General features: G+C 43.5%; 2 protein-coding genes across 4 annotated transcripts in view; one reads left to right on the top strand and one right to left on the bottom strand.

The window, feature by feature from the left end:
- LOC126985093 (zinc finger protein ZIC 5-like) overlaps positions 1–4,089 on the bottom strand; it is an 86,503-nt gene extending 82,414 nt beyond the window's left edge. The window contains exon 1 of the mRNA XM_050839544.1: positions 3,587–4,089. The gene's annotated coding sequence lies outside the window, so the exon portion shown is untranslated. The remainder of the gene's footprint in view (positions 1–3,586) is intronic.
- Positions 173–20,759, top strand: LOC126985092 (arylsulfatase A-like). Of its 3 annotated transcripts, XM_050839542.1 has the most exons (12): positions 173–213; positions 328–507; positions 8,749–8,832; positions 9,740–9,863; positions 10,635–10,834; positions 14,018–14,150; positions 14,899–15,065; positions 17,659–17,783; positions 18,110–18,240; positions 18,786–18,894; positions 19,298–19,433; positions 20,375–20,759. In XM_050839542.1, the coding sequence occupies exons 1-12, from the start codon at positions 188–190 to the stop codon at positions 20,577–20,579; spliced, it is 1,620 nt and encodes a 539-aa protein (XP_050695499.1). In that variant the 5' UTR covers positions 173–187; the 3' UTR covers positions 20,580–20,759. The 3 variants fall into 3 exon arrangements, with proteins under 3 accessions (XP_050695499.1, XP_050695500.1, XP_050695498.1); XM_050839543.1 differs by lacking the exons at positions 173–213; positions 328–507 and adding an exon at positions 7,563–8,062 and having other exon boundaries at positions 19,389–19,433; positions 20,375–20,524; XM_050839541.1 differs by lacking the exons at positions 173–213; positions 328–507 and adding an exon at positions 7,572–8,062.
- The last annotated feature ends 933 nt before the right edge of the window (positions 20,760–21,692 follow it).

Raw genomic sequence — 21,692 nt, 5'->3', positions numbered from 1 at the left:
GGCGGCGTCAGAGGCTGAGGTGAGTGCGGTCCTTTCAGGAGTCAATGTGAGATGTTTACTGTTAGGCGGGGGCGGCGGGGGTGCCTGCGTGAGGGGCTGAGTGAGCCAACAGAGGGCGGCTGTGCCTCCACACCTGCACATCTGTTCGCCATGATGCATACATCCCCGCCTTGAGGCAGCCTAATGGATGGCTGAGTTTCGAGTGTCTTGTTTGTAAGTGCCCAGTCATTCACTACTCATAAAAGAAACTTTCTTTGCATACTGTCCGGTAATGTTATGATTTCACTTTAAGTAAGTTAATGCACACCAATTATACTTTCCGAACAGTCAAGTGGAACCAGCGAGGGTGGTGAACGGCTACGTTGTAGCGGTGAGCGGCGTCCCGCCTGTCCTGCTGCAACAGTTCCGGGAAGCATTTCACCTTTCAAAACGTGGCCCCGTCAAACTCCTGAACCACCACACGTCTGCCCCTTATCTCTGCGCCGGCCTGCTACCCGGAGTCCCCGGGTGAGTGTTCCAGCAGTGAGCATTGTTAGGCTACACACAATGTTACAATCCCGATGCATGTGATGGATTTTTTTACATTTGCCAATTAAATCAAAACACCGTGTATAGACGAGGCCGCCTGACAGCGGAAGGAGTTGTCTGCCACATAAGTCGCCCCTGAAAGCCTCCGTGACACGTCTAGTCACGCACGTCGTATACGAAAGTGACTTGTTTCTGTAGTTACGCAAAACTATTTCCGAAAATCTTGTAAACAACCTGTTTCCAATGTAATCTTCCGTAGTGTACCAAGACCTTCCTGCTTAACACAAATCAGGCTCATTCGTGAAGTTCATATTTTTTTTACATGGTGTGTAATCCGCGCGATCAAAGAGCAGGCCATTGGGCTGCGATGCACCAACATTGCTATACTTTGCACCCCTTTCCAAAATTTGGTGTGAAACTTGCAACTGTATATGAAAATATATAGTTATGTGACGAGTTGTCAAAAAAAATACTAGTAAGAAAACTGCCCCACCAATATTTTTCCTCTGCTAATCCAATAAGAGGCTTTCAGATAGACACTGGTGTACAAGCAAGCGTGTTTCCGCGTGGCTCCTATTGAACACGTCGGAAGTGGAGGAAGTAGGTCAGTGGTGACGTGCGATGACAACACGAGGAAAGGGATCAGCGAGGGGTCGGGAGAACGTGGGGCGGTGGGGCGGAGGGTGTAAGGGGGAGGACACACCTGCTCGCACATGCCTGTCACTGGGGCTTGGGGATTAGAGGCCACATAACACTCCCAGGCTGAGCTTCGCTGTGCCGCCCTCATGCGAACACCATTTTTCAATATGTATACGTGTATATGTATTATTAATGATTGTCTTTTGTGCATGTCTATATCAGCGTTTACCTTTTTACCTTCACGATTGTAAAGTCCTTTCACGAATGTTTTGTTTTAAGCTTTACCTTCCCTCATCACCTCGCGACACGTGCCACAGAACACTACTTAGACCAGCGTTTCTTAACCCCTTGACTGCGGATTTCCTACAGTCAGACCTCACCAAGCTAGTGAAATGGAGCAAAAAGTGGCTGAAGAAAAATGTAAAGTCCTGCACCATGGGAGGGGATATCCAGCACACCAATACCACATGGGGAAACACTCCACTATCCACCACAGAGGAAGAGAAAGACCTGGGACTATATTTTACCAGGCTACCAAGGAAGGCCAAATCCGTGGTAATCGCAGCGGACGGGTTAAACTGTGATGACCTCGCAATCCGATAGTGAGGTACAGGGAGGTAAGAATCCCTTGACTTTGGCTTAGATTGTTCAACAACACCTACAACTTGGTTACAAAGGCCTACTTTATTGCAACACCATGAAGTAAATAGAAAATATCGCTGAACCATCTTTTATCAGTTCTTTGAAAATTATAACCTTGGCCGAAACTGGATGACGTACACCACCATCAAACTCAGGCCCTTTGTTCTGCAGTGGACTAATTATGTCTGGTGGTGAATCTCTATTATTACAAGCCGCCTCCACTGATGTAAGCTTTGGAAGAATATTATTTACACTGACGCACGCGTTCGCCCCCCGCCCCTGGCCAGACTAAACAGGCAGCGGGTGACTCAGTGAACGGCGGCCTGTTGTTTCCTGCCCAAGAGTCACCTGTTTGCTCTGCCTCCCTCCGTCCTTTACTCTCACTTTTATCTCACTTTCCCTCCATTTCCCTTTCTTTCCACCACTTGAACTATTTCCCTTCCCGTCCCTTTATCTTGCCCTCTGCCACCCTCCATACCTTGCTCTCACTTTTACTCGTTTTTCCTTATCTCTCCATCTTTCCTCCACCTACACTCCTTCCCATTACGTCCGTTTATCTTACTCCCCCTTCCTTCCACTTCCTCTCCATGCTTGCGTTCCTTACTCTCCTCTTCCTTCTAACCCTTACTCTGCATTCCTCTTCTTCCTCTCATTCCCTGTGTTCTTTTATCTCTCCTTCCCTCTTTCTTCCATTCCCTCTGTCATACATTGTCCCTCCACCTCTCCTCATTCCCACCCTCTCCTCCTCCTCCATCTCTCCTCCTTTCCTCCATCTCCCCGTTTCTTATCTCCCTTCCTCCCGCCGGCAGCATTAAGAGCATGACCTCAGCAACATGACCACTTTGTCCTGTGTCTTTACCCCTCCTCCCCTCCCTTGGTACCTCTGTAAACCCTGCCTCCTAGACCCTCCCTCCTCCCTCCTCTCACCCTCCCTTTCAGTCTCCCCTCTCTTTCCTGCCACTCACCCTCATAAGCTTGACACCAACAAGTAGATTAATTACGGTTGATATTAAACGTCACGTACAAAAAACAAATAAGTTGCGTAGTGCGTCATGAGGGTGGAATTCTCTGGACGTCCAAGCGAGCATTCATGTAGCGGGCCACGGCAATGAGGGGGAATTATATCAACGCTCCAACAGGGAACGACAAATGACACTTAAATGCAACACAATACGGCAGCGGGCAGCCTTGTCATCTTCGTCACGTGGGTGCTAGATGGGTTTTGTGACAAGGCGGCAACACTGAGATGAGGGCGACGACGGTGGTAACGGAAGAATGAGAACGAGAAAGATAAAAGGAAGGAGGAGGAGGGGGAGGGGAGGAGGAGGAGGAGGAGAGCAACAAGAACAGGAAAATTGATAATAGCAGTAGTAGAAACAGTAGTAGCAGTAATAGTAGTAGTAGTAGTTAGCAGTAGTAGTAGTAGGAACAGTAGTAGTAGTAACATTAGTAGTAGCAGCAGCAGTTAGAGGAAAGTCAACGAAGCGGATAACAATAAAAAATAAGAATGATAATAATGAGGAGGAGGAGGAGGAGGAGGAGGAGGAGGAGGACATGGTGGTGGTCGCGAGAGGTGGAGGTTAGGAGAAAGGAAGGCCGAGGAGGAGGAAAAGATGAAGATGATGTAAATTAAGTAAGCAAGCAAATAACCCTTCAATATAACTCCACACCACACCACACGCCACCTCCTCACCACCCCATCAAACACAACAACAACAAAACGGCGAAGGAGACCACTGCCCGCCTTGGGAACACCGGTCACTCACTCCATGCTTACCCGAGGCCTGTGCGGTGAACGTGAGTCTTGCCCGCACGCCACACGCCACACAGAGAAGCTTCACGTCACCCGATGGTCACCTGCATTGTATATCAACTCCCTCACTCTTGACGTTACCCATGTGCACAGTGTCCTACCCGCATCCCGTCAACGTCTCACTGCCATTTGATTCACTGGGGGAAGTGTTCTGTATTGTTATTTTCAAGTATTATTTTGGGTTAAATTGTTGAGCCACAGAGAAGGGAACCATATGTATACAGTGTCCCACTCGCATCCCCTCAACGTCGCACTGAAATTCATTCCCTTCTTTATTTTCAATCACTTTTTAGTATTGGCATTTAGGAATAGTAAGGTTTCGGTACGGAAGAACACGCACACGTACGTCACTTGAAGCACATACACACACACACGCACACACTCGACACTATACAACACCCACTACGGTATATCCTCGCGCCGCCGCACTCCGCTCACGCCCCCGCCAACACACTCCACCAGCGCCAACACACTCCACCAGCGCCAACACACCAACAGAGCCACCGTGCATCCTCGCCTCTACGGCTGGCACTCCACCACCGTCCAGGCTGACACTAGTGCCACGCTACCCCGCCACTCGCACGTTGCCCGCTACACTCACTGCCTCTCCTCCTCCTCCTCCTCCTCCTCCTCGCCACGCCCCACTCTTCCCTTCCTTCCCCACCCCACATCCTTCTTCCTCTCTGTAGACCACCACTGTTATTCTTTCCTACCCACTTTATAATCATCTCTCTCTCTCTCTCTCTACGAAATGCGCGGCGTTAAACGTTCAATGCGTCAAAGACTTGGGGTCAAAATCGCGTCAAACCTCAAATTTATTCAAGAATAAAGATGTAATACTCCGCTCTACAACAGTTTAGTCAGACCACTTGGAATATGCGGTACAGTTTGGTCTCCCCCATGCAAAGGATATTGCTAAATTAGAAGGTGTTCAGCGTCGGGCAACGAAAATGATCCCTTCCTCGCAACAAATCCTACGAAGAAAGGCTTTCTACCCTTAACATGTTCTCTCTGAAACGTCGCCTGAGGAAAACTGATAGAATGTTTTAAAATACTTAATGGTTTCACGAATGTAGACAGATCAACACTGTTTATGATCGATGACACTTTGCGCACGAGGAACAATGGCGTAAAACTCAGATGTAGACAAGTAAAGCTCCCACCGTCAGTGGTCCAGTGTAACACGATTGACTCCTTCAAAAAAAAGCTAGACCGTCACTTCCTTCAACTTAATATCAACTAGAGTAGAAATGCAACGTTTTGGAGTCTTCTGATTAATGTAGGACAGACCACCAAGTCTGGACCATGGGGTCTCTCTCTCTCTCTCTCTCTCTCTCTCTCTCTCTCTCTCTCTCTCTCTCTCTCTCTCTCTCTCTCGTAAATTAATGAGTGGCACTTTCTTTTTTTCCGTCTAAGCTAAGGACACACACACACACACACACACACACACACACACACACACACACACACACACACACACACACACACACACACACACACACACACGGCCAAGGACGTTCCCAGTGGGTCCTCTTGGTTCGCCTTGCTCGTATTTACTTCATACGCGTGATACAGTGGACTCCTGTTGTGGCGGCGCGTCAGTCTGCCGTGAGTGGGCGGCGGCGGCGGGTTGAGGGCGGCGGGTTGTTAAGTCCTACCGGAGGAAAGTGGTGGTGGTGGGGCTCTGTTAGGTCATACCGGAGAAAAGTGGTGTGGAGAGGGGTTGGTTCTCTTGCTTGCTTTAATTACTTGGGACTGGGGAAGGAAGGGAGGGAAAAGACGCTGGTGTTGTCAAGTGCACACTCGAGGGAGGTGATGGCTTCCTCGGAAATTTGTCGGCATAATTTCAATACACTTTCATTTTTTTTCTGCAGCGTGTGTAGTTGCTTTTGATACTCACTATGCCCGACGGTAAAACTAGATAGCAAATATAGTTTAAAAAGTGGGTTTTTTTTTTTAAAGAAACACCACATTAAATAAAATCGCTGCAGAAGAAATAATAGTACATTGAAATTGTCTACAAAATAATCTTATGAAGTTGCTTTGAAAAAAAAAAAACTATATGGCAAGGGTTACTTTAGAATTATTTCAAATACTGAAAACAAGAAGGAAGGAAGAGTGATGAAAACTCTCTCTCATCCCCCCCCACCCACCACCCTCGACGCGCCTGACCAAACCCTCCGAGCCTGGTATTAAAAATGATGTCGCAAACAGGGACGAGTGAACGACGCCAGTAATTTATCTGCCTCGGGACTGTCGTGTTTACATAATGCGGCGAGATGTTGTCCTCTCTCTCTCTCCTCTCTCCTCCTCCCTCCTTCTCTCATCGTCGCCCTAACTGCTCTCGTAATTGTCTCAAGATGTGGAATCCAAGATGTCCACTGAGAGAGAGAGAGAGAGAGAGAGAGAGAGAGAGAGAGAGAGAGAGAGAGAGAGAGAGAGAGAGAGAGAGAGAGAGAGAGAGAGAGAGAGAGAGAGAGAGAGAGAGAGAGAGAGAGAGAGAGAGAGAGAGAGAGAGAGAGAGAGAGAGAGAGAGAGAAATAGTGACAAACACTGAAACACACACACACACACCCGCGTGAGATAAAGGGCACAGATGACACGAAGACAAATTTACTTTTTTTATTGATAACAACAAAATCATATTCCTCACAGATTCTCGAACGCTCGCTGCCAATTTTTCATGATAGTTGTAGAATTAAATAAAGAGCGCTGCCTCGCGTCGTGTGGCACCAGCCGTTCCATACAAAGGCGCTCTGTTCACGCTGGCCATTCATAAGTTTAGGCCAGTCACTGTGCCGCGGCTTTTTCTGTTGCCAGTTGAGTTTATTAAAGCACGTTCCCTCACCCTTGTGCATGGGAAGCGACGGCCGCGGCTGCTGCTGCTTCTTCAGGGGAATGAATCCTATTGATTGATAGTTTATTGTTGCAAGTAAACAACAAAGGAGAAGGGAGGAGCATGCCATCCCAACCCCCAGGCAGTACAGAGTGTGATTATACAACTAAGGATACATGTGGAAGTAGCACCAGGAAACTAAAAAGATACAATGGTAGGAGACAAGTGCTAAAAAAATAAAGGCCTTGATTTGTCCTAAAGAAGCTTTGAGCAAAGATAGTCAGGAATACACTCACCTAAATACCCCCTTTTCCTTCCTCCTCTTTTACACATAATTATTATTATTATTATTTTTATTATCGTGTATATAGATATTGATATTTCTATTGTTATTAGATGTGAGGCCGGTGGGTCTGTAGTGAATATTTACGTCCCAGTTATTATACGAATGAAAAGTGTGTGTGTGTGTGTGTGTGTGTGTGTGTGTGTGTGTGTGTGTGTGTGTAATCAGGTAACAGTTCCCAGGGTATAGATAAACAGCCCTACAGCCCACTTGTCTTCTTCTCACCCCTCTCTATCCTCACCTGCCCCCCCCTTCCCCCCCCCCCCAGCGCGTCATCCCCGGAGGTCCCTAAGTCACCCCCACCGACCCAACGCCTCACCCCATCTATCCCTCTCCTGTTCTCCTCACTCTGACCACCCCATCTGCCCCGTCACCATCTCCTCCCACTACCCTCCCATCGCCCCCCTCACTACCTCCATCCACTATACCCTCCCATCCTTCCCATCACTGCCCCTCCCCCCACTGCCTTCCCATAACCCCCCTCACCGTCCTTATCTAAGATCTTATCCCAGTCTGTCTCGTCACTGCCCCTTCCTCGCCCTTGCACGACATATCATATCCCAATCTGTCTCGTCACTACCCCTTCCCACCACTGTTGCCAGATGATCGTACTCAGAGCATTGATTGATAGTTTATTGTTGCAAGTAAAACAACAAAGGAGAAGGGAGGAGCATCATATTTACCTGTGTCAGACCCATATCTATTGCCAAGAAACACCAATATTTAACCATTTTAAGGATAACTATATATGAAGGCAGTTACTGGGGCCCAGGAGACAGTTTTTGGGTCGGAAGTTGGTAAATATAAGAGGCTGAGTACGACAATCTGGCAACGTTGCTTCCCACCACAAGCTTTTTCGAAGTCATTGGTGAAGACTCGGTGTCGCATGCATTTACTGCCATCATCTGAAGCTGCGCGGTATATTATCTTGTTTGTTGCCGACACGAAAGGAAAGTGAGAATAGAATGAAGGTGCTACTCTACGTGCTGTGTTTCTTGATAATAAACTCAGAGTGTCAAGTGACAGGAAATGAGGCACTCGAGGAGAATGAGACGGTTAAGCAAGCCCATGACGAGAATAAGCCAGTTGCTGAGGAGAGCGTTAGGGTGATGAAAACAAAGACGCAAAGAGCAAATGAGGCGGTGAATGAGAAGAGCGGGGAGGAGAAGGATGAGGCGTCGTTACCACCAAATATTGTTCTCTTCTTGGCTGATGACCTTGGCTATGGTGACCTCAGCTTCTCAGGTCATCCCACCTCCAGGTATGACAAGTTCTCGAGACAAGTGATGACCAGAAAGTTCATAAAGTTCACAAGTTCACGTGAATAAGAATTGGTAACCTCAAAGTTAATTTTTGGTAGTTTATTGAAGAGCGCCTGAAATGAAAATAAAATAAAAGCGTCTTGATATGACTGGAATGAATTTTAATGAGCTTTAGGTCAGTGACTGGGAACTTCAGGAATCAAACCAAGTACGTCAGCAAATATGTAGCTATTTGTGTTACCGCCTCGCCGGTCCTGTGTTTGTGAATTGCTCTTACATTTGTAATCCCTGAATCTGCATTTTTAAATATTTGGCTTTTATCAGGGAATGTCTTTGTTTGAAGACGCTTGACTTAGTGCAAATATGATTTTAGGATGTCAAAAATTGTGTAATTGTTCAGAATTTAGTATCTGAAGTCTGTTTTCTGCACCACGACCATTACAATGGTAATAAATTGAAATCTAAACTATTTTTTATCGTGGTTAAAAATAATCATAAAAAATTCAAAACATCTGAATAGATGCGAATCCACCTCTTTTCAGATTAACAGATTTTTAATGAAAAAGGAGAGGGATGTGCCAACTATACAAGTTTTTTTGTTTTTCAGGCCAAACTTTAAATTTCAATTAATGTTGTGCCATGTGTCCACGGGAGGTTGCTTTACCTTTTTTTCACTTACTTGCAGAACCCCGGAGATCGACGCGCTGGCCAGGCAGAGCCGCTACTTCACGCACAGCTACGTCACTAGTCCACTGTGCAGCCCCTCCAGGTGAGTTCACGAAGGGGTTTTCATGTCTTGCCGTAACGGACGTACCAGATCACTAGGGTGGTTTCATAGGACACCTTAGAGTTCATGAATGACACGGGAACGTGGCATTGTTAAGTAGCCCGTTACCTGCCTTACCTGCGTGTTGTCGGTTCTGCGATATTGCACACTCTGAAGACTACGATTAGCCAGCAGGTGATCATTAAGAGCAGGAGATAAACTGCGGCCCTTATTCGTCGGTAGCTAAACAGGAAAAGTCTTGTGTATTTAGTGTGGCATCGAAGACCTCACCATTTTGGATTGTATGGGATTCTATAGTTTGGTTCGGGCTGTTACGAAGACACAATGTTGGACTGTGAAATCGGCTCTTAGTTCGTGCGCATCGGAGCCCGGACCTGGATGAGACACGTTCCCTCTCCGAAACAATCTCAACCACTACGATCAAACGCTGGCACTCGCCGAGCATACAGGGACCCTTCAGAACACCCGAACATAACAGGCTTTAAGAGGCACAACAATTTAGTAGCCTCCCACGCAGTGTGAAATCAAATAGTGCGATTCACGAGAACTAACCAAAACCACGAAGCAATCAGCCCACAATTATTCAAGAAGGGGAACATCAGGGAGTGAAAGCCATATGCAATTATTGATCATATGCGTCGAATAGCGTGCCTTCAAATAGTACAAACTCATTATTTCCACTACATTCTTACAGTGCTCAGGACACTACTCTGTTCATCCCATGACACCTGAATTTTCTGACTTCGTGTCTTAAAACTATGAAGCACAAAGACCTCGGCCTTATTCATACTCATGTCAATCAAATGTTTCCTTCACCTGGGCCTCAATCCTGACCTCATTCCCCTGAGCCCCCTCGTGACCTAATTCATGCTCACACATTCTCCCTTAGGGCGTCCCTCCTGACGGGCCGGCAGCACGTGCGCAGCGGCGTGTACCCCGGGGCATTTGTGGCGGACAACACCCTGGGGCTGCCTCGTGAGGAGACCACACTCGCTGCCATCCTCAAGAGCAAGGTAGGTGTAAGCATATAGAAAAATAGATAGATAGATAGATAGATAAGAACATAAGAACGTAAAGAATCTGCAACTGCAAGAGGCTGGTTGGCCTATACAAGGCAGCTCCTGTAATCCTAACCCCACCTTACCTCACTATCCATGCCTTTATCCAACCTCTTCTTGGATGTATCTATGGTATTGGCACATACAACATGACTGCCAAGCCTGTTCCATTCATCCACCACTGTTGGTAAACCAATTCTTGCCTATGTCTTTGTTGAATCTGAATATATCTAACTTAAAACCGTTGCTACGTGTCCTACCTGGTTCTTTTACAACCAAAACCCTATTGACATCCCCTTTGTTAAAGCCTTTCATCCATTTATAGACTTCGATCAGGTCTCCTCGCAACCTTCGCCTTTCTAGAGAGTGTAGATTTAAATGCTTCAGTCTGTCTTCATAAGGCAAGTTTCTCAGCCCTGAATCATCTTTGTCATCCTCCTCTGTACAGATTCTAACACCTTGATATACATTCTTTAGTAGGGGGACCAGAACTGAACCGCATAATCGAGATGAGCTCTAACTAGTGCTAAGTAAAGTTTGAGGATGACTTCTTAGATAGATAGATAGATAGATATAGAGATAGATACGGAGATTGATAGATAGATAGATAGATAGATTTATTGTCTATTAATATAAAGTCCAGTAAGAGAGATAAGTAAAAAACTGCATCTAACTCTTTCTATACAACACTATTCCATTTTAACAAGACACACCTGCCTGTCCCAGGGCTATGAAACCTTGATTGCCGGCAAGTGGCACCTGGGTGTCGGGCTGCAGGGGGAGTACCTGCCCACTCACTTTGGCTTCGACCACTACCTGGGGCTGCCCTACTCCCACAATATGTGCCCCTGCTACACCTGCTTCCCGGGGCCCGTCCCCTGCCAAGGCAACTGCTCAGTCAGCAAAGTCTCCTGTCCACTCTATAGGTGACTGGTAATAAAGTTTGTACAGTGAGGCATAGTAAGTTTTTTATAGTGAATATGATCTTTTTCCATCCATTCCCTTCCTCTTATTCCTTCCACGTCTCTTTATTCCCTTCATCCTTTTCTCTCATTCTAATCTTTTTCCTTCCCTTCCCTTCCCTACATTCCTTCCACGTCTCTTTATTCCCTTCATCCTTTTCTCTCATTCTAATCTTTTTCCTTCCCTTCCCTTCCTAACATTCCTTCCATGTCTCTTTATTCCCTTCATCCTTTTCTCTCATTCTAATCTTTTTCCTTCCCTTCCCTACATTCCTTCCATGTCTCTTTATTCCCTTCATCCTTTTCTCTCATTCTAATCTTTTTCCTTCCCTTCCCTTCCCTACATTCCTTCCATGTCTCTTTATTCCCTTCATCCTTTTCTCTCATTCTAATATTTTTCCATCCCTCCCCTTCCTCTTATTCCTTCCATGTCTCTTTATTCCCTTCATCCTTTTCTCTCATTCTAATCTTTTTCCTTCCCTTCCCTTCCCTACATTCCTTCAATCTCTCGTTATTCCCTTCATACTATTCTCTCATTCTAATCTTTTTCCTTCCCTTCCCTTCCCTACATTCCTTCCATGTCTCTTTATTCCCTTCATCCTTTTCTCTCATTCTAATCTTTTTCCTTCCCTCCCCTTCCTCTTATTCCTTCCATGTCTCTTTATTCCCTTCATCCTTTTCTCTCATTCTAATATTTTTCCATCCCTCCCCTTCCTCTCATTCCTTCCATGTCTCTTTATTCCCTTCATCCTTTTCTCTCATTCTAATCTTTTTCCTTCCCTTCCCTTCCTCTTATTCCTTCCATGTCTCTTTATTCCCTTCATCCTTTTCTCATTCTAATATTTTTCCATCCCTCCCTTCCTCTTATTCCTTCCATGTCTCTTATTCCCTTCATCCTTTTCTCTCATTCTAATCTTTTTCCTTCCCTTCCCTTCCTCTTATTCCTTCCATGTCTCTTTATTCCCTTCATCCTTTTCTCTCATTCTAATATTTTTCCATCCCTCCCCTTCCTCTTATTCCTTCCATGTCTCTTTATTCCCTTCATCCTTTTCTCTCATTCTAATCTTTTTCCTTCCCTTCCCTTCCTCTTATTCCTTCCATGTCTCTTTATTCCCTTCATCCTTTTCTCTCATTCTAATCTTTTTCCTTCCCTTCCCTTCCTAACATTCCTTCCATGTCTCTTTATTCCCTTCATCCTTTTCTCTCATTCTAATCTTTTTCCTTCCCTTCCCTTCCCTACATTCCTTCCATGTCTCTTTATTCCCTTCATCCTTTTCTCTCATTCTAATCTTTTTCCTTCCCTTCCCTTCCCTACATTCCTTCCATGTCTCTTTATTCCCTTCATCCTTTTCTCTCATTCTAATCTTTTTCCTTCCCTTCCCTTCCCTACATTCCTTCCATGTCTCTTTATTCCCTTCATCCTTTTCTCTCATTCTAATCTTTTTCCATCCCTTCCCTTCCTCTTATTCCTTCCATGTCTCTTTATTCCCTTCATCCTTTTCTCTCATTCTAATCTTTTTCCTTCCCTTCCCTTCCTAACATTCCTTCCATGTCTCTTTATTCCCTTCATCCTTTTCTCTCATTCTAATATTTTTCCTTCCCTTCCCTTCCCTACATTCCTTCCATGTCTCTTTATTCCCTTCATCCTTTTCTCTCATTCTAATCTTTTTCCTTCCTTCCTTCCCTACATTCCTTCCATGTCTCTTTATTCCTTCATCCTTTTCTCTCATTCTAATCTTTTTCCATCCCTTCCCTTCCTCTTATTCCTTCCATGTCTCTTTATTCCCTTCATCCTTTTCTCTCATTCTAATCTTTTTCCTTCCCTTCCCTTCCCTACATTCCTTCCATGTCTCTTTATTCCCTTCATCCTTTTCTCTCATTCTAATCTTTTTCCTTCCCTTCCCTTCCAAACATTCCTTCCATGTCTCTTTATTCCCTTCATCCTTTTCTCTCATTCTAATCTTTCCTTCCCTTCCTTCCCTACATTCCTTCCATGTCTCTTTATTCCCTTCATCCTTTTCTCTCATTCTAATCTTTTTCCTTCCCTTCCCTTCCCTACATTCCTTCCATGTCTCTTTATTCCCTTCATCCTTTTCTCTCATTCTAATCTTTTTCCTTCCCTTCCCTTCCCTACATTCCTTCCATGTCTCTTTATTCCCTTCATCCTTTTCTCTCATTCTAATCTTTTTCCATCCCTTCCCTTCCTCTTATTCCTTCCATGTCTCTTTATTCCCTTCATCCTTTTCTCTCATTCTAATCTTTTTCCTTCCCTTCCCTTCCTAACATTCCTTCCATGTCTCTTTATTCCCTTCATCCTTTTCTCTCATTCTAATATTTTTCCTTCCCTTCCCTTCCTAACATTCCTTCCATGTCTCTTTATTCCCTTCATCCTTTTCTCTCATTCTAATCTTTTTCCATCCCTTCCCTTCCTCTTATTCCTTCCATGTCTCTTTATTCCCTTCATCCTTTTCTCTCATTCTAATATTTTTCCTTCCCTTCCCTTCCTAACATTCCTTCCATGTCTCTTTATTCCCTTCATCCTTTTCTCTCATTCTAATCTTTTTCCTTCCCTTCCCTTCCCTACATTCCTTCCACGTCTCTTTATTCCCTTCATCCTTTTCTCTCATTCTAATATTTTTCCTTCCCTCCCCTTCCTCTTATTCCTTCCACGTTTCCTTATGCCCTTCATTCTCTATTCTCATTCCATCCAGTTTCCATCATTTCATTTACCTCAAAAGTTCTAAAATATAAGTTTTCCATATACAAAAATAAGCTCTTGCAAGGTGTAGACAGAGTAACTTAAGTAAAATCATTCTTGTAGTGATGATTAAGGAGAAGGAAAAAGAGACTGAGGAGCTGAGGATGTTAAAAAAGCCAAAGTCCTTAATGTGTCAGGAGAGCGATGAGGAGGAGGAAGGTGAGGAGTTGAAGGTGCTAGAAAGGATACAATAAAAGTGATGAAAAATGATATGGGTAAGGAGTAGGAGAAGTGAGGATAATATAGAGAAATAAAACTGCTAAAAGAATGCAAAAAAATTATAAAAAAAGAATAAGGATAAGGAGTAGGAGAGTTGAGGATAATAAAGGAATAAAGATTGAGGAAAAGGGTTATTAATGTTGGATGACAGCCTCTTTGTGACCTTACAGTGACACCACCATTGTTGAGCAGCCGGTTGACCTGCTCTCCCTCACCCCTCGCTTGGTGGACACGGCCGTCACCTTCATTGATGACGCGGCCTCCTCGGGCACACCATTCTTCCTCTACTTCCCGTTCCTCCATGTGAGCATTGACAGCTACGAATACCTCTCCAGTTAGCTGCGTGCTTTTTGTCATCACCATTATTCTGTTTGCTGGATGAGTCTTGTGGAAATTTCAACCTTAAACATTGAAACATTTGTCAGAAAAAGGCTGTACATTAGTATTGTTCTCTAAAATGGGTCACAGTAGATTTTCAAGTGTCGTGTTATGCCGTTCATCATTAACATTACATGCTGAGCTGTAATGAATCGTCAAAACACTCTGAATGGTGTCCATCATGCCATCAAAGAAGTGAGGCAGATGATTAAGTGAGAGGTGCAGCATGTATTCTACCCTACTAATATTACAAATTCTGCAGTATTTATCAGTTTCTTGATCATCTTTGTTCAGATACAATATTACAGAATTTTACAATGTTCTCAAAGGTCATTCATATCTCTGCCTCATCCCAATGCTTTCATCCTTCTCATTGACTCATTTATGATTGCATTATTAAAAAGTCAGATGAAGACTCACTGGTATTGTGCATCCCTTTCCAACTGTTAAAAATTTTGTCATATTGGAAAGTTCTTTGGGGATTCCTTGCTTCAGGGTATTGAAAAATTATATTAAATCTTTAGTTATCTCATAAAGATTTATGGGTATTTGTTTCTTATCATCAAGGAGGTTCAGTCAAAACTCTCATATAGTTAGCATTTGCATTGAGCACTGGAGTGCCTTGTGGATAACCTTACCAACAAAATTAATTGGTCAATGGTTTCCTCACCAGGTCCATCACCCACAATTTGCCTCTGAAGAGTTTGCAGGCACGAGTCTGCGTGGCAAGATAGGGGATGCCCTGAGGGAGATGGACTGGGCGGTGGGCCGGGTGGTGGCTGCCCTGGACCAGCACGGCCTCCTGTCCTCCACTCTCATCTGGTTCTTGTCTGATAATGGGTGAGAAGTATAAGAAGTCATGCCTAGTTGCTTCACCAATCTACTCTATTCCATTTTCTTTTTCTTTTTCTCTATTTTCATATGATAGTGGTTATAAAGATGAAGGAATTGTCTGATGAACAGTACTCATTTTTATATTCTTTCTTTGCTCATCTTCTCTTAGTAACATTTTGTTTTCTTTTACCTTATCCTCCCTTGGCTTCACTCTGGCAACCATTACACAAACAAATCGTCCTCTAAAAATATCAGCACTTCATTTTCCCAAAGGTATTCAATACAAAAAACTCACATAGATCTTGCTCAGTATTGCACACCCACAAGCATGTTTCCTCACTCAAGACTTCTTTCTTGAGCTCAGTGCCACTTTTCTACAGAAGGCACTCAAATACAACCACACCTTGATAGCACCCAACCACCACAGCAATATTCTCCCTCCACCACAGCACCAGTCTCTTATTTGCTCTCTATCACTACACATAAAATAATGTGTCCTTCCGAGAAAAATTCTACATGTACAAACGTGTGAAATATACACACTTTTCTATAGTCTGTTCAAGCAAAAATTTTCTCTGGCTCCTTTGAAGTGTTTGTCAGTCCTCCCCTGACTGGCAGGCTTCCTCCCTGGCTGTCATGGAGATTGTCTGTCAGTCACACATACTCATGTGCTGCATGTTTCTTTATTATTTGCCTCACCTCAGCTCTTATGTAAGATTATTTAACTGTTTTGGTTGACCCCATTGGACTTGTCAGGGACTGAAGAACTTGCATATCTTTTTAAAAAATCAGTAAAAGGAAAAATGAGAAAACATGACCAGTATAAATGAAAGAACAGCTCCAAAATATGTACCACCTTTTACATATCATTACCATTGGCAAGAGTTGTTGAATCAGTAATGAAACAAACCATTTCACTCTGTAAAGAAAACTTTTAAACATAACCATCTAATCAGATAATATATTAAATCAAATACAAGTGAGCATTCAAGTTATCTATAAGAACACATTGCATCCTCCTTTAGGGCAGGGAGTGCCAGGCCGTGGGTGCCTTGGCCGCTGGCTGCTGGTGCTGGCATGAGGGCTACACTGTACCTTGATGCTTTCATCATTCCCCAAAACAAACTCTTGCTTATTCACCTCAGCTCTCTCATTCTTCATTCCTTGTGTGGCTTTCTTAATTTATGGTCACTCTTTCACATAGTAAGAACTCAATTTTTTTTAATAAAGGCAAAGTCAGATTTATAGCAGCAGACCGGGGTGGAATGAATTGTAGTGAGGGAAAGAAATGAGATTATGATGCAATGTATGAGTAGCATCTTCATTAGTTGTCCTGCTAATGTATGGCTAATATAGTGAGTAGAATAGATATGTTCTGGGGGAACAAATCTGGATTGTCTGCATTGTCCATCACTGAAGCTGTCAAGAAATATAAACGTGGCCAGTGATGTCCATAGAGTTTTCCGCGTCACAGCCCAGGCAACGCGCCACTATAACACACTGTTTGTCTAGTAAGCATTAGAAAGGTGATGGCATTCTGGTGAAAATCTTTCTGCTTATCAGTCTGCTGGTGTTGAATGTGACAGGATAGTTCCATAGACTTTATCTTATTTACCTATTTATTTATTTATTTATTATTATTATTATTATTATTATTATTATTATTATTATTATTATTATTATTATTATTATTATTATTATTATTATTATTATTATTATTATTATTATTATTATTATTATTATTATTATTATTATTATTATTATTATTATTATTATTATTTTTTTTTTTTTTTTTTTTTTGGTGCTGCCTGTAGCGCAAGTAGGCTCTCTTGAGGGGCCTCTTAGACGGCCCCAGCCCATTAATGGCAGAGGCGAATTTTATTTATAGTGGCTGCCGTGATATATGACTTTTTGCTGGGCCCATGCTGCCTCCCGGTGCTCTTCTTGACTGATGTCGCTGAATTTAGGGTTGATTGAAGATCCAGGCAGCATGTGGGTAATCTTCTGCCACTCGGCGATGACTAAAAAAATCAGCGTGTTTTGGTTGGACTTGCACCTGGGTCCACGGGCTCCCCACACCTGCACACTGAACACTTGGCCACCTTTTCCTTTTAACAGACTTTGTTGAGTAGGCTCCAAAGAGCTGTTTGAAACTTTGTGTAGCAAACTGCAGTGCTGATTTGTTTCTAAATACAAACATTTAGAGATTTTTATTTATAGGGTGAAGTGAATTATTTCAGTACAGTTTCAATAATTCTTACAAATGGCAATATGTAAAAAGTATCATAAATTTTTCAGAGATGATATTTCACTCATAAATTTTTTTTTTTGTATCAAATTTCAACAAACATTAAGTCATACAATCCCTGCTGAGTTTACTGACTATTTTCTATGAAGTGAGCTGAGGCAAATAATAGAGAACCATGTACCAGGAGAGAATATGTGACTGACAGACAACTTCAATGAAATCGAAAGATGAATCCAGCCCATCAGGCGAGGCAACACAACCTAGGCACCAAAGGAACACTTCATTTGAATAGACTTTAGTTCCTTCTTGGTTACTTGATGGTACACAGCTGCCACTCTCCTCTCCCTGCAGGCCCAGTCTGAGGAGGCACGAGCGTGGTGGTTGTGCCGGGCCTCTCCGGTGTGGGAAGGGCACTACCTGGGAGGGAGGGGTGCGGGTGCCCATGTTTGTTCACTGGCCACCACAAGTACCTCCAGGTTAGTGTGGGCTGTTTGTGCCTCCAGGTTGGTGTGGACTGATGGAGAGTGTGGATGAGGAAAAGGAGCATGCAGTGAACCATGAGAATTTAGTGGCAACTGGGAAGTGGAGTGGAAACAAAAGAAAAATCTGGAAAATAATAATTTTCTCCATGGGATTTCAGCCATATGTGTAACAAACTGTTGTATGACTAAACAAAACAGATTGATAACCTCACTGTCATGACTTTCCCGTGAAAATAAAGGTCTGTCTGATTGCACTAGCTGATTGCATTCCATGCCATAAAAGGCTTTAATAATTTTTGTAATGCCACATCATTGCTCAGGTCTGAGTGATGGCCTGGTGTCGGCTCTCGACCTCCTGCCTACCGTGGCCTCTCTGGTGGGCTTCAACACATCTGGGCTCACCCTTGATGGTGTGGACATCAGCCCACTGCTTTGGGATCCCTCCGTACCTGTAAGTATTCATGCTAAGAATGGAAGAGAGGGAGACTTAAAGGAAATATTTTGGCAGCAGATGTATGTGATGCAGGATCCTGGGCCTGAGAAATATTGAAGACCCTGTCAGGTCAGCGCCATAGCTGTAAGTCAAACCATTTCAAATAGTCCGTTTGGGTGTTCGATGCCATGGGTCCTTTCCTCCCCTCTGCTCTGCCACTCAGTCCCAACACCTATCCCTTCCTCTCATATGTTACCAATAGGTAACATATGAGAGGAAAAAATAGGTGTTGGGACTGTGTGGCAGAGCAGAGGGGAGGAAAGGACCCCCAGCATCGAACACCCAAATGGACTATTTGAAATGGTTTGACTATAGTGGTATGCATATTTAGAGCCTATGAAGGGACCAAGGTATTTGTGAGAGGGGCCCAGCACTTATTAGTAATAAGTAAACCATTGTATTTCTTTTAAAATACATAAGTGAATTTCAGTGCTCAAGCAACATACATAATCTTTGATGCTATTCCCAGTGGATCAGCATCAGAATATTTGTGCTTCCTGCAGAGTCCAAGGCAGTACATGGCTGTCTACCCCAGCAGCCCCAGCCCCGAGGTGGGTCCCCTGGCCGTGACCAGCGGTGCATACAAGGCTCACTTCTACACCATGGGATCAGGTACCAGTCCCTCAGGTTACAAGGACTTGAGCTCATAAGTTGTTGTGGGTGTAAGGTTCTCCTGGTGAGTTACATACAGGGGTTGAGGAGGTGCTCCAAGCCTACTGAAAACCTTATTGCATCCTCTCAGTCAGTTGCACAACCTGTGTGCTGAGAGGGAAAACTGAGTGGCTGCCCCCTGGGGAGAGCTCTCATGAGGGGATGGGGCATCAGAGATATGAATAGATAAACTGATGTAAATTCAACACATACAAAACTATAAGAGCCAAAGATGATACAGAAAAGTTCAAGCAAGCAAACTGTGTTTAGCAATTCAAGCCTCTGCATGACTAATGATTATCAGATTTTTTGGGTTTTGGCTTATACTGATCTTCTCTTTTCCGATCTATTTCCTTTCCTGCAGACGTGTCTGATGCTGATAATTATGACCCAATGTGCCCTGGTAGTCATCCACTGACCCCCCATGACCCACCCCTCCTCTTCCACCTCCACAGTGACCCGGGAGAACGTTATGACCTTGCTGCCGACCCTCAGTACAGGTCAGTCTTTGGGGAGAGGGAGACTAATGCCCATATTACAAGCTCTTTTATGCCAGGCCATTCCTTAAGATTATTATCAATTATATCAGTATGCCAGACCCTGATCCCTACAAGCTTTCTGTAGACCACTTTTGTAGTTAATATCTACATCCAACATACTAAATTTCTCTCCTAGTAAGAAAATATCCCTAGAAAAGTACCTATTGAAAGTGTACTATGTGGAATATCATGATAGAAAAGAACAGTTTAGAAGTTTGAGCAGAAACATTGTGAAGAGGATGAAAAAGAATGTAAAATAAATTGCCAGTCACAGCAAACCCATTCATGCTCACTGGCACAATACCATTATTATTATCAACAATAATATTACTCCACTGCAGGAAAAAGGCCTTTCCTAATGCTCTTCCCCTCTGTTTGATGTCAGAGTATGACATCCTACTCCATCAAAGGTTCATATTTAATTCCTCCACTTAGATATCTGTTGGCCTATAATACTTGGGTTGCCACTTTGTTATTATTGATGTCCATCTGTTACCAGTTCTATGCATGATATAATGTGCCTAAGTTCTCTTCTTATTCTTAATCATTAACCCGGTAGCAGCAGGGATCATGTTTTTTAATGGTCCCTCTAAGCGAGAAAAATGAGAAAAAATCATCACTCACACAAACCATTGCATAATATATATCAAAGCATTTGTGATCAGTATATATATATCATCTATTTTGGGGGGTTTATATCATGACACAAATTTGGCCCATCTCTACTACCAGGTTAAAGTCTTCAGTTTCTGTTTCTTTCTTAGTCTATGGTGCTTACTTCCTATCTCTCCATGTTATACCCAGCATTTGCCCTCCATTCTTCTTTGCAAACTTTTTTTTTTTCGCAAGATCTTTTGTGAGGCACCAATTAATCAATACAGACTCCCCTTCCTCCCCAACAGTGGTGTGTTGAGTGATCTCACAGCCTGGCGGGATGAGCACATGAACGGGATGACCTGGCGTGAACCTCGCACAGTACCTACTGACCCTAGTGCTGAACCCTGCTGCACCTCCCCATCCTGCACGCCCTTCCCCCAGTGTTGTGACTGCCCGCCCTCCACCCTCACAACCCCTTCTTCCCCTGACACCACCCCTGCCACCCCCTAACCAATGTCTGCATGCCCCATCCTCTGTCAGCAACGGGTCAACACACAAGTTTTCTGATAACTGTACTATATATAAAAAATATGAAACATTTGTTTTCTTGGGGATATTTTGGCTCCTTGTCTGCCTATATAGCTGGGATTCTTGATAATGGTAATAATCATGAATAAAACTTCAACTAAGTTACTAACCTTCCAAACCTGAATGAAGGGCAGTGGGATGTTTGAGTGACTAGATTAGTGAAGGTAAAATTATCTTAAATGGGATGATATTACAGTAATTTGTGGAGCATGTACGGGAAGTTCATATGCATGACCTTGTGTATTTCATGGTAATAAATGTTTGCATGTTCATGACTCCTTCAGAATCACAATTTAAAAAGACAAGAAAACTATCCTTGTAATTTTGCTCCTCTATAATTGTCTCTGAAAAAGTTGAATTGTTATGGAATTTTGGACCCTGCTAGATGACCATAATGCTTCCTATCACACCACCACAAGACAGAAAACAGTTTATTGCATAACTCACTGCTGGCAGATTCTTAATGTTTGCCATGGTGATGCATGCAGCTTTGTATGGAATTCTAGAGGGCTCATATCTGGCACAACTACACATATTAATATCTGTGCTGCATAAGTCTTTAAAAGAAATTGGGTAGGGTGATGATGGACATAGGATCCCAGGTGGAGCAAGCACTTGGGCAGCAACAGACCACAGGTGACACAGAGCTCCTGTGGCCCAGGTGACTCTGGTAGTTGATGTTTGCTGGATCATTGCATGGCTCTCCTCATTTCTTCACTCTACTTTTCCTCAGATATTTTCCCTAGATGTAATTTTCTTTGTTAGCCTCCTATTTGCTAGTGATAAAATTATGTGTAATAGTTTTTGGTGTGGATGTGACAGTGAAGGGAGTACTTGGGAAAGAAAAAAATCTATTTACTTTCATTGGTTCTCTCACTACTCAGTGGTTTAAATCATTAATAATATAGAAAACTGCTTAGAATATCACAAGAGAGTGAAAGGCAGGAGGGTCAGCACAAGTTATCATCAGCAGTACCAGGAATTCCATTAACTATTTTCATTTTTTCAGAGTTTGCTGAGAAGTCTAATATATTA

Source organism: Eriocheir sinensis, chromosome 58 (genome assembly GCF_024679095.1).
Source record: "Eriocheir sinensis breed Jianghai 21 chromosome 58, ASM2467909v1, whole genome shotgun sequence".
Taxonomy (NCBI): domain Eukaryota; kingdom Metazoa; phylum Arthropoda; class Malacostraca; order Decapoda; family Varunidae; genus Eriocheir; species Eriocheir sinensis.
Note: the sequence above shows the minus strand (reverse complement) of the source record. Positions and strands in the feature narration are given on the sequence as shown.

Bases quoted from the DNA above. Each gene is read 5' to 3' on its own strand.
- LOC126985092 (XM_050839541.1), top strand. From the start codon at position 7,767: ATGAAGGTGCTACTCTACGTGCTGTGTTTCTTGATAATAAACTCAGAG. The intron at 10,835-14,017 runs GTGACTGGTAAT...GTGACCTTACAG, and splicing joins GTCTCCTGTCCACTCTATAG to TGACACCACCATTGTTGAGC. The intron at 15,066-17,658 runs GTGAGAAGTATA...CTCTCCCTGCAG, and splicing joins TGGTTCTTGTCTGATAATGG to GCCCAGTCTGAGGAGGCACG.